This window comes from Solea senegalensis, linkage group LG13 (assembly GCF_019176455.1).
Source record: "Solea senegalensis isolate Sse05_10M linkage group LG13, IFAPA_SoseM_1, whole genome shotgun sequence".
NCBI lineage: Eukaryota > Metazoa > Chordata > Actinopteri > Pleuronectiformes > Soleidae > Solea > Solea senegalensis.
The window spans coordinates 4032432-4048766 of NC_058033.1; the positions used below are offsets into that span (position 1 = coordinate 4032432).

Genomic DNA, 16335 nt, shown 5'->3' on the forward strand with positions numbered 1-16335 from the left:
AGTAGTTGCATAAATTGCTCATCTCTCAGGGTGAGGCTTAGCGTATGAAATTAGCACGCGTTGCACACTCCTGTCGTTTGTAGCCACGGTGCAATCAGATAGTCTCAAGGGGCTGTGACTGGTTTTTAATAAACAAGAACTCAACACCGTCACATGCTCCCAATGGATAACAAATAATGCCATTCATGGCGATTTAAGGTTCACAGCCGGATCCAGGAATCCCAGATCTGTGTGTGTGTGTGTGGAGAACAGGAGGGACAGGGTGCACCAGCAGGTCGCAGCACTTTGTATCGCCAATCCATCAAGAGAAGAAAAAAGCTGAGAAATTTCCATTTCCATCCATCTTCTACTGCTGTATCCTCTACATGAGGGTGGGCTTACACCCTGGACAGATAGCCAGTCCACCACAGGGACACGTATAGAGAGTGTCCCATATTGTGTGTTTTTGGACAGTGGGAGAACCCGGAGAAAACCCACGCACACGGGGGCAAACATTCTGACCACTACACCAACCGTGTGGCCCTGTTTATGTTTGTTTTCTGAGATTAGGCGCCAAAATCCAGACTTTAAAGTGCATATAAACATATAAATCAACTCTATTGGGAGTCAAATTATCCCTGCCATGAATATGTAGAGTCTGACCGCAGCTGGGAATAACAAATGTTGGTCCACCAAAGAACAACAGCCATAAAAACATTGCGAAATCCAGCCTCGTACGTTTTTTGGAACTGACGAGGAGGCCGAGTTTATGGTCTGCCGGCTCAGACATTTTAATATTTGAAGTTTATGGTTGGACGATTTGGAACGCCTCGACCGGAAACTGCTAAATATTAACAAGCTGAAAGTGGGTACGTGATATTTTGTCATGTAGTGTGGCAGAGGCAGACACACTTTATTCAAGACATCGATTCCCTGCTTCTCACACTATAGTGCAATTAAATGGCACTTGTTAACCGTGCATACAGAACAATGCTGATTCGCCTTCTTTCTTTTTTTGTTCTCGCCATTCCTCTTCATGACCAATAAATGGAGTCGTCCAAGTCGTGTCACAGTCCGTCAGAAATCCTTGAGTTTTCAGTGACTGCTCTGGGAAGTGATGCTCATAAGGTCCTCATTTCACTGTGATGACACACTGACAGAATACTGATGGACTTCTCCCATTGGAGAGCAGACACTGTCCGAAGCCCTGATGTTGCTCATAAAGGTCATACACAGGGTGGGATTGTCAAACGATCAATCATTGAAATGCATCGCGACATCCACCGAGGCCATTCATTATAAATGAGTGGGAGAGCTCATGAAATGTGAAGGAGGGATGAAGAGAAAGAATAAACGTGAAATAATATCAAGATATCAAATGATTCAGTCGTTGTATCTTGATAATAAAAAAACAAGTTTATTTTGAAATAATAGTTTCACCGAGTCCTGAAAAATAGAATAAATGGAGAGAATATATTTGTAATGTTTTCAACAAGAGGCGAGTATTTTGAGCATGTGAAAGTGGGAATGTGGGTTTATAATTAATTTAAAGACAGCAATGGCTAAAGCAGTTGTAATATTTATATCAAATTATTTTTAAGATACACTCTGGAAGTCTTGCCCCTCGTGTTTGCCCTCTTAAACACTTAAAGATCTTGTGTGGGATGTGTCTTTATTACTTTACACAACATTATTCACTCATGACGCAACAAATACAATAAAGAGTTTCAGACACCAATTACAGACCCCAGCTTTAACCTGGACTGAATAACACCTGTGCGTGACGGGAATGAATCCATTAAATCCACTGTGATTTTTTTGGCAGGAAGTGAATCAACAACTCAGAAGTACAAAGTGTATAATCGCTTTCACTTTCTTTACAAAGGCGGCCCTTTTGGGCTGAAATGTGTCTACAGCAGCCCGGACGGACACGCCCACGTCATACAGCTCATAAACCAACAAAGAAGACAAGAGGAAACAGCAGAGCGACAGAGAGTTTACGTCCTTTCTGGGAGGCAAAGTTGTTCCCTGACACACTCGGAAAAGGAAGATGTTGTTCCACTGCAGTCTCAATAAATCGAACTGAGCCTTTAATACAAGATAAATGGGTTTAAAACCACGGTTCCCAAACTGTGGTGTGTGGACCACCAGTGGTACATGAGCTGGGGTCATTTTGACCGGAGTGCGTAGACAATGAAACAAACAACAAAACAATCACAATAAATGAAATGTTAATAATCAGAATCACCTTATCGCACGCTCCGTCTTAATTTAATTTGGCTATACCAGTGTCTGAAGTGTAGTCTTTTGTGCTGTTGTTAATCCACAGATTACACTTCAAGAGCTCAGTGTTTTATCAGATGGAACTTGGTGTAAAAAGTTTGAGAACCTCGAACAGGAGAGTTGCCTGTACTTTGATTGGGAGCTCCCTCTGTGTACTTGTTACCGGAGGGTTTATAGCATCAGTGATGTAATCGCAGCGCAAACAGGTCCATCCTTTCAGGTCATGTGTTCATTAGTTCTTAAAGAATAAATAATGACGAGCACTGCACTGACTTACCTCCACTGAGCACGTACGCTGTGTTTGCACTTGTGGTTTTCACCACAGAGCTGCAGCGCCTCACGTTCTCCTCTCTGAGTGGCTTCCTGTGAAGATGGGTCACACTGCTCAGTGTCTCGCAGCCTCCGCGTCGACCTCAGTCGACGGTGTCTGCCTTTGCTCAGTCCCTCAACGGACTCAGCCTGATTGATCATAATGAGTTTGGGGAGCTCGGACGTGGCCCGAGCTGCGCTGGGAGCGGCCCTCGCACTCCTCCTCCGTGCCGCTATTATACAAGGTAATCGTGGACCACATGCACTGCTGCTCATACTGTATAATATACCATGAAAGATAGGATATTCACTATGGGTTTGAAATGTGTATTGGGCGCTGGTGTGATAAGCTGCCGCAGTATAATTCTCTGATTTTATCTGCCTGCATCCCAGCGGATCGCAATCTGTATTATCACCTTCAAAAGTAAGTGATTTTGTCTCCTCACTTTCCTTCCTGCCAATTCTACAAATGACCTCCCTGACAGGGCTCCGGGATGATGTTGGGAAGACGCGGTATGAAACAACAGAAGCAGTCGTGGGCCAGAACGTGACCTTGCAGTGTGATATAAAGACTCGCCCTGGGCTCAATATTGTCAGTTTTGAATGGAGGAAGAAAAAGAACGAAACCCACGAAGAAAAGCTGGCTCTGTTTAACCTGATTTATGGAGTCAATAAGTTCCGGCCTAACGTCAGCCTCGAGTTCCAGAACAACAGCGCAAACATGTTGATGCGCTCCTATCTGCACCTCAGTGAGGTGAAGAAGTGGGACAGCGGCGTCTATATTTGTGATATTGCAACTTTCCCTGCTGGTTCCACGAGGAGGGAGATAGAGCTGAAGATCAAAGGTAAGAGAAAATGAAGGCGAAGCACATGTGAAAAAAAAAACCCAACCCAAGTCTGCAGCGCTCATAGGATTTAATATATGGATACGACATGTACAGCAAACCTTCTATCTCATTGTCAATTGCATATACCATTTCAAGTTTCTTCTGATTGCATCAGAGCAGCGCTGCACCGCCAGTCTTCTGAGCAAATGTAGAGCTGGGTGACAAATTAAAAGGAGCATGAAGTGTCTCACCAGGTGCTGGGAAACCATGAGCTGCTCCAGCATTAATTCCACATGTCTCTGAAGTGCACGAGAGGGACGGGACGCCATTGCTTCACAAGACATTTTGGTGTATGGAGAGCACTGGTGGTCCAACGGCTCCTTTTTTTTAGATATTACATTTGCACTATCATGCTATTTCTCTATATTCACGCAGAGAGAATATACAACTTCCTTTTCCTTCCAGCTGTAATTCAAGAGAAGGTATGCTAATAACAACATGTTTTTCCATGCGAAACCACTGGAGTCCTTTGCAAACATCACCCACGCACTGGTTTCCAGCAGCTGCTGTACATGCGCTTTTCCTGTGTTGTTGACGACTCATGTCAATGTCACATTTGCTCTGTGTCAGATGTTGTCGAAATAACGTGCGACGCGAACACAAGTGTCAGCGTCCATTACGGAGAAAATGTGACAATTCACTGCGGGGCAGCTGGAAATTCTCGATACAGATGGACCAACAAGGTAAAAGAAACCAGAAAATACAGTCAATAACATCATGTTTTATTCATTTTGGTTTTTTTAACACATCCAGTGAACATTAACCTCTGACATCAAAACCTACATTTCCCATCGAAATAAGACATGATATGTAATGTTGTTTTGCCCCAGAACAAGGAGTTGGTGTCGGAGAACGGATCTCTGGAGCTGTTGTCAGTAAGCGATGCTGAAGCAGGGATTTATACACTGACTGTCTCCACAGGAAATGAAAGTATGCATAAACAGTTTACCATCACAGTGCAGCCAGCAAGCACAAGTGTACGGACAGGTGAGCTCCACATATTTCTTTGCAGCCATTCATTTCTTTGTGTCACGTTTCATTTTTACTCTTTCCTCCGAGGGGGATTAGCAATCTCTCACGGCGCCCGAGAGACTGAATTACTTAATAAACACGAGACCGGGGAGTTCTTCCTTGACAGTTATTATGCTGTAGCTCAGTCAATTTTAATTTTTAATTAGCTGAGAGAAAAGGAGAGGGATTCAAAGGAATTTTGAATCTGCCAGCACTGTTATGAAAAAAAAAAACCCCACAGAAACTGTGAATAAAATAACACAAATAAAAAGAAAAACAGTGTAAATCGATTTCCCTGTGGGGTTTTGGGTGAATGCCGCACTAAGCCAAGATAAAACCACTGTTTACTTTTTTAAAATTACTTCAAACAATTAAATTGTGCTGACTGGAAACAGCGCTGTGTAAAGTTAAGAAAATAAGATTTTCTTCCTCATCCTGTACACATGTTTCTCACAGGAACCTGAAAATGTAACAGAAAAATTCCGAGGCCACACAGACCAGAAGCCACTTCCTGTTCTTTCTCTCTCTCTCTCTCTCTCTCTCTGTCTGTCTGTCTGTCTGTCTGTCTGTACCATGAGAACAAAATCACTTCTTCACAGCATCTGTGAATCACGGTGATCATGGGGTGAGAGCACAATCTGTTGGACAGTTTGAAGTAGTACAGTAGCTCAGCATGTTTAAAAAGAGGCAGATAAAAATGAAAGGATGAGTGTGCCTGGTGAAAACACTGCACTGGGAAGGCTGTCATATTGTTTGGATTTAAAAGTCACATTATGACACGTTGAGTACATTTTTTCCATGAGCCACATCAATTTTCCCATTTTACAGTTTGTAAATAAACACTTATTTACCCTATGTAAAAGTAAAAGTAAAAATATTCATTTGCTTGATTGGATGCAGCTCCAGGGGTCAAACGGGGTCAACGGCCCTAAAACTATTAGCCTGGACCCCAACTGTGCTGGCCACCAAAATCTGGCCAGTTGATCCCGAATGAAAAGGAAATTTGTGCATTAGGTATCATGTTTCAGACTAATTTACAGCCATTCCTGTTACATCTTAATTTGAATTTCCAAGATTTATTAGGGAAATTAATCACAACCTGCCACGACCCGTCTGCGGGTCCTGACCCCTGTGAATGGGAGTGAATGTAAATCAGCGGCACCCATAAATAGGTCTGCTACTCTGTATTCTGAACAAAAATCCCAAACGCTTAACACTGTGTTGGATCGAAGGTGACCCTCTGACAAACACACGAGCCTCGCTCTGGACCATCTGGAAGCAGCACTGCCTCCTGTGACCCTCAAGGGTTCACAGGATGGATGGATGAATGACTGACAGATAGGATGTGCTTCTTGGTTTCGTTTTTGAAAGATTGACCACGTTTACCACCCACAGATTCCACAACAGTGTCCCCACACGGTCATGTGACTGAAGCGGTTTGGCCGGAACCTAGAGTCAACAGCTCCACCACATCATTGACCTCTCGACTGACAACCAATGTAACCCAGACCCGTGTGAACGATGTGAATCCAAACAACGACAGCGTCACAGCGATCACAGAGACCAATTTTAGTGACACGTCCGCCGCGGCCACACACACTGGACCTAATCTCTTCCTCAGCTCTACTGCATTAAGTCCTGGTGCAGGTGCAGGGTTCACATCCAGGAATCGGGAAATGGAAAGTGATGAAATGAGGAATGAGTCTGAGTCACACACGCGGCGTCCGGAGGAAAGTCTCTCAGCGAGGCCACAGGAAACCAGCACCTCGGCGAACATCACAGACGGCTACAAAGACTCTGGTGTGACACCAACATCAAACACTAGTCATAAAAATGGTAGGTAATCATTTCACAGGTAATTTGTTAATATACCATTTCAAAGATAAACCATAAAAATATATAATAGCAGCTATTCAATCTCAGCTCAAATCAACACACACACTTTTCTTCGTCCGGGTTTTTGTCAACTAGATTCCCCCCACTTTTGTGGGCCACTCCAGAATTGCAGGACATTTGGGCTTCAAAATGTTTGAAAAATAAACCTTTTTATCAACTTTCTAAAAGCTTAACTGGCTCAGCTCAAGCAGTTTTATTCGTTACCTGCTGTATTTGGCACAAGCCTGTTACCAACGCTCTGAAAAAAGTAGATTTCATTTATTTTTCCAACTGTAATTCCTTTACCATACAGAAAGTAACGTTCTCACTGAATAACCATTTGATATCGACTTGATTAGAATTAAACTTTTAAAATGATCTTTCCCAACTTACTACTCAATATTGGCGCGCTTTATTCAGTCTAAAGGTCAAATAAAACAAGAATAATACACAATTTTAAATCCCCGTCTTGTGATCGGTATTAGCCACAGGTTGTTTGCCTTCATGCGGAGGTTTCACAGGCTCCAGTTTTCTCTCAGCCTCTGGCTACGGGTCCTTTTTGGAGAGAGAAAACTCATTTGAAGGAGAGTCAGCTCCTGCGTTTGGTGTGAGACCAGCTGTGAGAGAGCTGCGAGACACTTTTCTGCCTCAAGGCAAAAGTCTTCACCTCCAAGATTTATGGGGATTCAAGCTGATCTAAGCACATTTCTGAAACACATGTGTAAATGTCACAGGTCCGGTATGATTTTGTGGATTCTCTCCATGTTCCCACTCATACAATACATCTCTGATCTCCTGACCCTAAGTCTGCTTCTCACGCTGCTTTTCCATTATACGGTTTGAGCACAACTCGGCTCAACTCGGCTTTCCAGTACCTGGTACCTGCTCTGGCTTCCAGGCGAAGTGAGCCAATACTCAAATGCGATGTCCACAGACGCATGAATCAAACTGAACAAAGCCGGACAGTAGATCAGTTAAAAATCCAGAAAACATGCCGTTAATCTCTGGTCTGGTGTATTTAGTCACAGCACTGCTTGAAAGCCGGCGATCATGCGCCAAATCACGACCCGTTCAGCTGTATTTCAGTTCAGTGACTGCAGAGTCATAAAATACTTTTAATCCTCCGTCTGTCCTGAAGCTCAGTATATTAAAAAAAAAATTGTCTTTTTTTTAACATTCCATGATCATTCTCTGTCGACCTGTGTCTATATTTTAATAGATGCCAGAAAATGCCAAAAAAACGAGATACTTATTTTGGTACCTTCCCGACATCTGACAACTCATACCGACCTGAAGTGAACTGCGCCCGCTTGATGGAAACAGGGTTTTAAGTCATCCTGCTAACAGCTCCTGTCAGCCAACCCCCCGCGCGCCTCATTTAAAATCCAGAGTTGACACAGGTTTCTCTGTTGCTGCTTCTTAAAGCTCTGAAATAGTCTCCTGTCCCACATTAGGCCCTCTCTTAAATTCAATTAGAAGTTTTACCTTCTTGTTGTTGTTTGTTTTAATGAGTTTGTTTTACTTCACCTTTACCTTGTTTTTTCTGTGGGAAGGTTGGTTGGTAAGAAGGAAATGTAGGTAGGAATCACAGTAGATGGGAAGAAGGAAGGAAGTGTAGGTAGGTCATAGGGCAAATGGGCTCTTTTGCGCAACATTCCCAATGAATATGATCTTATATTAGAAGGAATCATGAGTAAAAACCAATTACCAAGTGACAGACAGTTGTTTTTCTTTTGTTTTTTTCCTCTAAATGGGAACATCATTTACAAAACTGACATCTTGTTCTGTTGTTAAAGACTGAAATACTGATTAAGACCATTAACTGCTCGGGAAAATGTTTATTAGTGTAATAAATGATGTGAGAAGTAGAAGCTTATTTCCCCATGGACATCCATTCAAAAGGAGATGGTTTTCGCAGCCCGGTGAAGTCGCCCCCCGGTGGCTACTACCATCTCACAACATGGCCTCAGAAGACAATGTCAAATTGGACAATGACCAATTTTCTAAATATTGACTTGACTTATTTTTCCCCGTCTCTGAATCTGCTTGTCAGGCGCCTCACAGAGACATCTGCTGGTGCTTATCATCGTCCCCGTACTGTTGCTGATCGTCATGGCCGGCGTCCTCTACAGGAGACACTTAATGCAACAGAGGTGAAACTAAAAAACAAAAACTCTCGCTGGCACATGCAGTACTTAGCCGTGTGCTGACCCTGGAGCTGCATATTGACTGTCATGTTTCCTGATAGATGCACATGACCTGTCACACCCAGCAGCCTCCTGGGTGTTAGTAACTCTGCAGCACTGCCACATTAATCGATGCCTGCTCTCTCTCTCTCTCTCTCTCTCTCTCTCTCTGACTGTGTAGGATGGATCTACCCCTCCGTTCAAACCCCCCCCTCCTCCGGTTAAATACACAGCTGCAAGACACCGGGAGATTTCTGCACAGCCTTTCCCCATTTCACGGTGCAACTCGGAGAATGCACCTACGGATATGAAACACATGTTTATCCATGTATAGTTATGCCTGATTAACAGTGTGCTTGTCGTGGGTTAGAATTAGAATCATAAGCTATGTTATTTTCAGGGGTGCTTTGTTTTATACGACGGGTATTGGGGCCAAACTGAAGAGAAAAAAATATTTAGATAAAGTCATATTGTTATGAGGAAAAAGTCATAATTTTATGAGAATAAAGTCGTATTATGAGATTCTTTTTTTTATCATTATCTAATTAAATGTATTGTTATTAAATAGCAACAGAACACAGTTGATCACTACCAAGCATTTCCTCCTCCGGTCCACAAAAGCAATGATTTCCTCCAAATCTGTGTGATTCTTTCTTCCAAACAGACTCAGTTTCTTTCACAATCTTTCCAAAGTCCTGATACTAAAGCTAATGTGTGCCAAAAATAATAGGTATTTCTTTATTTGTGAAGCCCAAATCAAAAAGTAGCTTCTCGGATTGAAATTGCTCTTTCTTTTCTCATCTTTACGCAGGTTGCAGCTGATCATCTGAGATTTTATACTCATGATGATATTACGACTTTATTCTTGAAAGATAAAAGTTTGGCCCTAACACGTCGTATACTTTCAAACTGTGGATCATGTGTTTATCCTGGGTGGCAGGAGCTGCTATGCTGTTTTTCACGGTTACATATGTATATATATTTGTTTTGTAATAAAGGCATTTTATATTGTTTAATAACGTCCCCTTCTGTCACTCGACCACAAAACATCAGGACAGACCCAGATAAAACAGCACAAAATAGAGTGCAAACATAAGAAACACATTCAATTACAACAAGGAACAGAATATAGAGTACAATAACTGTATATAAACACACAAGTCTTACGTCATATTTCTGTTCCCTAATGATTCACACAATACTACAGCCTGCAGTTAGTAAAAGTCACCATTTGTTTAACAACAAAGCTGGTCTATAATAGAATTTTGAGTTTTATCTCTTGCTGCATGTGTTTTTTTTCCCCTCTCATCTGACACTCCTGCAACATTAAAGGCTCCATTTTATTCGCCGTACCTTTTCAAAAGAGTCATCTGAATTTCCCTCCTATTATTTCTCACGCAGCACTAAGAAAAAGGGGCTTTTCAATTTGCACAGAAACAAAAGGACAGAAACACTGTCTGGTTTCTGTTTGAAGTTGGAACTCCAAATTCTCAAATTCTGAGCTCGGGCTGCATGTCAGGGTTTGTTACCGAAGGTGTACATCCTGTTGCCAGTAGGCGGTGCAATGGCTGGCTCTGCAGACTACCAAGAGTAGAAGGGAAGAGGTCACTAGCCGTGTGGCCAGTGGGAACACAACATGTGAAAATGCATTTTCAACTCGAAATTCTTCAGATCGCGCTAAGACCTGGTCAGATTGCCATGTTTGCACGTCCTGATGTGTAAGATAAGTTTGGTGAGTTTTTGTGCAGGGTAAGGTCTTTAAAAGTGCAAGAAAAGATCAGAGCAGATACAATAGGGCCTTCACCCCAGTCGATGCCTTAATTAGGAGTTGACTTGTGTGTTTTGGTTGCTTTTGGTGCTTTTCCACTATACTGTACAGCACATCTCGACTCTTTTGCTTTTCCATCAGTGATAGTACCTGGTACCTGGTGCTGGTCGGAGAGTGGCGTCACTAGAAGAGTCACGACACAGGAATCAAACCGAACAAGTTAAAAAGACTTACAAATCCTGAAAACGTGTTCAAAAATCTCAATATTTATCAGAGGAGTCTGGTTACACCGAAAACAACTGCTTTGCTCGTCACTAGTTTGTGTGTTTTTGTCGCAGGGTGACAACCAAGTGGCGCTTTAACCACAAACCACTGTGTCTGAATGGCAAATCTTTATTATCAGGCTCAGGCACATACAGTACAAAAATGTAAAATACAACATTACATGCAGACACAAAATACATGGGTGTAATAAAAACTACATTTGTGTTAATATTTTTGTTTTTGACTTGTCTCACCACAGTGTTTAGACCTCAGGGTGTGCTTTAAGGTGCACAGATACACTTTTCACAGATGTGTTTCTCTTCTTATGACGTTCGAGCCACAGATGCAAAACCACAATGTACTACGTGTGTTTATCAAGAATTTACTTTACACACACACACACACACACAATCTGGTTTCCATGACTTCAGAGGACATCACTTTCATTTCCTGGAGACTTACTCTCACCTGAACCATAACGACGACTGGCCTACTCCTAATCCTAATACTAACCCTAACCTTGCAAACATGTCTTCACTGTAAAATGTAATGGGGGCCGACTATTTGTCCCCAAAGGGAAGACAAGTCCCCATAACATGAGTAATTCCTGGAACACACACACAAACACAAACTGGTTTTTATATCCTAGCGAGGACACATCATAGACATAATGCATTCCCTAGCAGCTCATCCTAGCATAAACCATCATAACAAAGTGTCAAACCTTAACCCTTAACTTAAACTTAACCTGAATCCAATTGTTAACCTAACCCTAAAACCAGGTCTTAACCCTGAAAAAGCCCTTTAAAAGTGAGGGGCCCAGACAAAACACACACTCAGGTTTGTGCATCTGTTCTTCTCAGGACACTACATTGACTACTATTCATTTGGACAGACTAAACAAAGCCTTATCCCTAGCCTTCACCATTACTGGTTAATATCTAACCGTACCCTATTATTAGGACCAGGTCTTGGTCTCCTGGTCCTGACGAGATGAGAGTTAGTGCCAGAGAAAAACAAATACAAGAACCCACACTCACACGGAGAGAAAGTGTGCATGCTTGTTATTCACATCAGGACTCTCCACTGAAGAATCTGTCACTATAAGTTATGGTTCAGTGTCTGACTCACACGAAACGTTAATGAAATGTCAAAAAGAATTGTCCAACTCCCGTGTATTTGAGTGTTTTTATTCTTCTGGCTCTTTGGGGACAGCATGCTGCTTTTCCCTCTGTGGTGATTCTCTGAACAGTTGAACGTTCATCAGATTGAAGGAGAGTGTCTCAAACTGGCAGCAGTGCCTCAGACCCGTCTGCTTCAGAATGAGGTTACATGAAGTCGCTTCCTGTTTGTAACTGAAGAGCAGGCACTTTTCAAAGCACCGTGATAGGAGCAGGTAGTAACTACAGTGGGGGTAAAAATAGACTACAGTGCAGCAGCAGCAGCAGCAGCAGCACACCTCACTGACTTAACACAGCGATGCCCTGTAGCCTGGGAGCAACTGTGTCAGACACACACAACACGGCAGGATTATGGACTGGGGTAAGAAATTACACAGCAACTTCTCCAACTTTGAAAAACCATATTTCAAACTTTCGCTGGATACCTTTATGTGTGACGATTCCTCTCTCTATTATTTTATACTATTTTATATTAAATGCAGCACGTGACACAGTTGGAGCAACATAACGAGAGGCCGCAGTAAAGATCGAAGCGTTAAACCAAACAAACAAAGACCTGAATCGCAACTGTTTAAATATAAAATTGCACCATTTATTGTAGTTTAGTATCCACACTTTTACATTTCTTTCCAAAATAAACCTACCTCAGCTCTTGACTGACACGCTTTCTCAGTACAGCGACAATATGTTCATAATTTGCGAGAGGGAGGTCATAATATTAGAGTAACACCATCTCGTTTCTAGGGTTGCTAGACAGTAAAAGCTTGATCATGGCAAAATACATTTAAAATAACATTTTAATGACTCCCTGACTCATTACCATGCTATTATATGGACATTACTTTCTAAATAACGTGCTAATCATGGAATAGTATCCCCTCATTTGCACTCTGTTGTCATTGAGCTGGAAACAAAATATATACGGTGCTTTAAAATAAAATTAAAGTGTAAGCGTTTGGTTTGTCATCAAAGGTGTGCTGAGGGAAAGTCGGTGTAATTCTTTAAAGGTTTTGTGTGTGTGTGTGTGTGTGTGTGTGTGTGTTTTTGCCGTGTAGAACTCGCAGGTCTGGCGCTGTTATCGCTGGCCTTGTTGATCTCACTGTGTCTCAACGTCTTCCTGTGCATGAGGCGAAGAACCTCCATGTGCAGAGGTATTTCTTTTTTTTTGACTTTTTGAAAAAGCACTTGCAGGTTGATTTCAACAACATATTCCATAAATTCCTTATTATCTCGTTGGCAGATAAAGAAGACTGCTGCTACCCACACACATACGACGCAGAAGTGTATGTTTCTCATTATTTTTTATTCTCATAGATGAGACTTTGTATTTGTAGTAAAGATTTTAATCATGACATGTCTTATTTGGAAGTGTCATCTTTGCAGTAGATATAACCCGTGAATAATCTTGTTAAAGCCCGTCACAGGACGAAGGCTTTTACTTTCGTGACCTCAGTCGTCGCGAGGAGCAGGAAAGTCCCCGCAGTCGTCACGAGCAGCAGGAAAATCCAATCTATGGCAACATCAGCTCAGGTGAATACAGGTTTCTTGCATACATTAAAAAAAAATACTTATATATATAATAAGAATAACCTGTTAAAATGTCCTTAAAATGCCAATATCTCTCACCCAAATTATTTTCCATAGCATGCATGTGCAGAATTTGGTTATATTACATATTTGTATCATGTCAGAATTCACTTTTTAGTCATTTATGTTAAAAAAAAAAACATCTGAATTTGGTCACTTGTCGAAAAGAATTTGAAAATGTATATTTAAATAGGATAATAATAGTCTTGAGTCAATTCCATGCAGAAAAATACATAAATAGATACAGATTTGTATAAATTGCTTCGAATAAATATCTCGCTGTATTATTTGTTTAATTTTTTTAATCAATGGGACTCTAAATGTCTATATTTTCATATTTATTCGTCTAAATACTGAGTGTACATGGTCACACGTGTGTGTTTTGTTCTTGTTCTGCAGACGTTTGTTATGAGATGATGACCATGCGACACAAAAGAGATATTACACAGGTAAGTGCCGTCTACAGTAGTAGTCTTTAAATTAGTCACACGTGTCATTGTTCCATTAGTGTATAAATGTGTGTGTCATCATATATTTAATTCAGCCTAATGGCAGAATGGAAAATAATACGTTTCACTCTGTTGCGTAGGAATAATTATGTGCCTTCATTATATGGTTTTCATTCTGATTATGACTGATATGCACAAAGGAAAATATTGTTAAACCTCATTATAATTAAAGATTTGCATTTTTAATACGGGGTTACAAAACATGATCTAATATTGGCTTCAGGGTAAATATGTGAAGAACAACTTTTTGTTTTTACAAATGATAAAACATTTGTAAAACTTTATAAAAGTCTGTTTATACTGTCATTTCCCCAGCATGTCACATTATTTCGAACATAAAAAAGCAGCAATTCCCAAGAGATATAAAACAAATTTAATTGTATGCGTGTGTTATTTAACACATTTTAAGGAGAAATCTGCTAATGTAGATGCTGACCCAAAAGAAATCTCCCACAACCCAACAAGTAGTGTCACGTACTCTGAGTTGTGTTGAGTCAAAGAAGCGGCGCCGGATTATAAACTCTGATAAACACATTTTAATCCACTGGATCCGGAAGAACTTTCTGAATGTGCATAGAACTTGACCTGCTTGTAGATATTACCATCTGAATTAAGCATGAGAAAATTCATCCCTATCTGTTGAGATGTCGCTGAGATGTACACATGTTAAATGGGACTTCCCAGGTTATATTTAAATTGCTACCAAATCTATAATCTGGATTTTATTATATATTTTAAGACATGTGGATTTCTTGAAAATTAGGTTTTTTCTGATGTCATTAGTGAGTAGATTTTTACCAAAGAATTGACTGCGACCATACTTGAATGTTCACGTACCCATCACAAATAAATTCAGACCGATCCGTCAAAAACTGCAGACAGGAAGTTGCGAACATAAGGACACAGCAGAAGGAGGAGAGGTAAAGATGGAGACACAAGGACGACAGGGAAACACACAACTGGATACATTTAAAATCATTTTTAAAGATAATTAAAATAAACATTTTTGGTAAATGCTGAACTTTTCCAAATATAAATGTTGAATTGCTATCCGTGTCCACGTGCAGATACTGCATGCGTGCATGAGAAACCGATGCGCGACAACTTTAATCATATTTTCAAAACGGAAATCAGCAGAAAGACACCATCGACCCATTGTGGTCAGTGAAACTGTGACACCCTGCAAATACAATGAAGCACAAAATGTTCTAAAAATAAACACGGCTGACAGACACATTTCACAAACCACAACAAAATCACACCAACAAAAATAGCCCTGTTTCTTTCCTAAAAGAAAAACCCACGAAAAAAGACATACTTTAGTTCTCTGCTTTCTGCCACCAGCCTCTGGAGCGTGACGTGAACTACGCCTCACTGGATCTAAAGATGGCAAAGAAACGCAAGAGGAGGCAGCGCCATCAGCAGCAAAACCACCACCAGGTGGAGCTGCCACATCACCTCACGCCTCCCGGGGCGACCACGTTCCTGGACGTGGACGGGGACGTGGACGCTCGCCTCCCGCCCAGGGACACCAGCACCATGGTGTCCCACAGCAGCATCTACCTCAACAGTCAACAGATGGCTCAGGAGGCGGAGGAGATGGAGCGAGAGAGGAGCGTCAACATGGAGAGGGAGGCGGAGGGATGGGAGGATGAGGGGATGGCGAGGGAATGGGACGGAGAGCAAGAGAGTGTGGAGGGGAAGGATTTTGGGAACGGGGCCGTTTGTTTACAGGATAATCAGACAGATTATTTTCCTCAGCACCTTTTGTCATGATCGTGACCGACAGGATTAATCCCATACTGTGTCTTTATTTTTGTTCGTAATTTAATTGTGAGGCGACCTGTAAATGTCAATAAAGTAGATGAAATGTCACTCTGGGTGTGTCATACTCAGTATTCAGTGAGCTTTTGCACAGTTGAGCAATTTCCTCTTGAAACACGCTGCCTCTTGAAGTGAGGAACACACGCTGGAGGACATGAAGAGAAAAGGAAAATGTGTGACATTTAGAGGTCAAGGGCCACGTGGAAAACATTTTTTTCTTGTCTTGCGAAAGGCGTGGAAAACATTGTTAACCGGGGCCTTTTCGGCATAAATATTAAATCTTTACAAAAGGACATTTGATGTCTGACAGACCTGATGTCTCATCGAAATCGTGTGAGGGGAAAAAACACGTCTTGCATTAGTTTTCCATTCTGTAGGTTAAAAAAAAGCACATCTTTATAGAATAAACATGTTTGTCTGAGCAGATAATTAGGTTTCTGGAAATAAACTTTTGACAGACGGACAGATAACTTAATCGTCCTCATTAGCAAATTTGTCTCGAGCTCAACAAAGTTAAACTCATTAATCCACAACACTAGAGAAGAGACAAAAAAAGGAAGGAAAACATTGTTAGAAAAAAACCATGAGCATGAATCAATAATCCCATAGAGAGAGATTAAAGTGATTAGTAAGAGAAGTCAACTCTAATCTGTGTGATTATCACAATTTATT

At 41.4% G+C, this 16335-nt stretch overlaps 2 protein-coding genes across 2 annotated transcripts; both read left to right on the top strand.

The window, feature by feature from the left end:
• The first annotated feature begins 2606 nt into the window (after positions 1-2606).
• Positions 2607-8988, top strand: si:ch1073-15f19.2 (T-cell surface protein tactile). The gene is given in 8 exon segments (XM_044041245.1): positions 2607-2816; positions 3057-3416; positions 4029-4141; positions 4289-4445; positions 5865-6305; positions 8398-8497; positions 8712-8719; positions 8722-8988. Coding segments are annotated over 8 exon segments (1404 nt in total). The 5' UTR covers positions 2607-2734; the 3' UTR covers positions 8865-8988.
• Positions 8989-11979: 2991 nt separating this feature from the next.
• LOC122779694 lies at positions 11980-15615 on the top strand. The gene is made up of 6 exons (XM_044042266.1): positions 11980-12104; positions 12799-12894; positions 12984-13026; positions 13158-13273; positions 13730-13779; positions 15184-15615. Exons 1-6 carry the CDS (start codon positions 12095-12097, stop codon positions 15613-15615), a joined length of 747 nt encoding a protein of 248 aa, XP_043898201.1. The 5' UTR covers positions 11980-12094.
• The last annotated feature ends 720 nt before the right edge of the window (positions 15616-16335 follow it).

Bases quoted from the DNA above. Each gene is read 5' to 3' on its own strand.
- LOC122779694 (XM_044042266.1), top strand. The intron at 12,895-12,983 runs GTATTTCTTTTT...TCTCGTTGGCAG, and splicing joins AAGAACCTCCATGTGCAGAG to ATAAAGAAGACTGCTGCTAC. The intron at 13,274-13,729 runs GTGAATACAGGT...CTTGTTCTGCAG, and splicing joins CTATGGCAACATCAGCTCAG to ACGTTTGTTATGAGATGATG.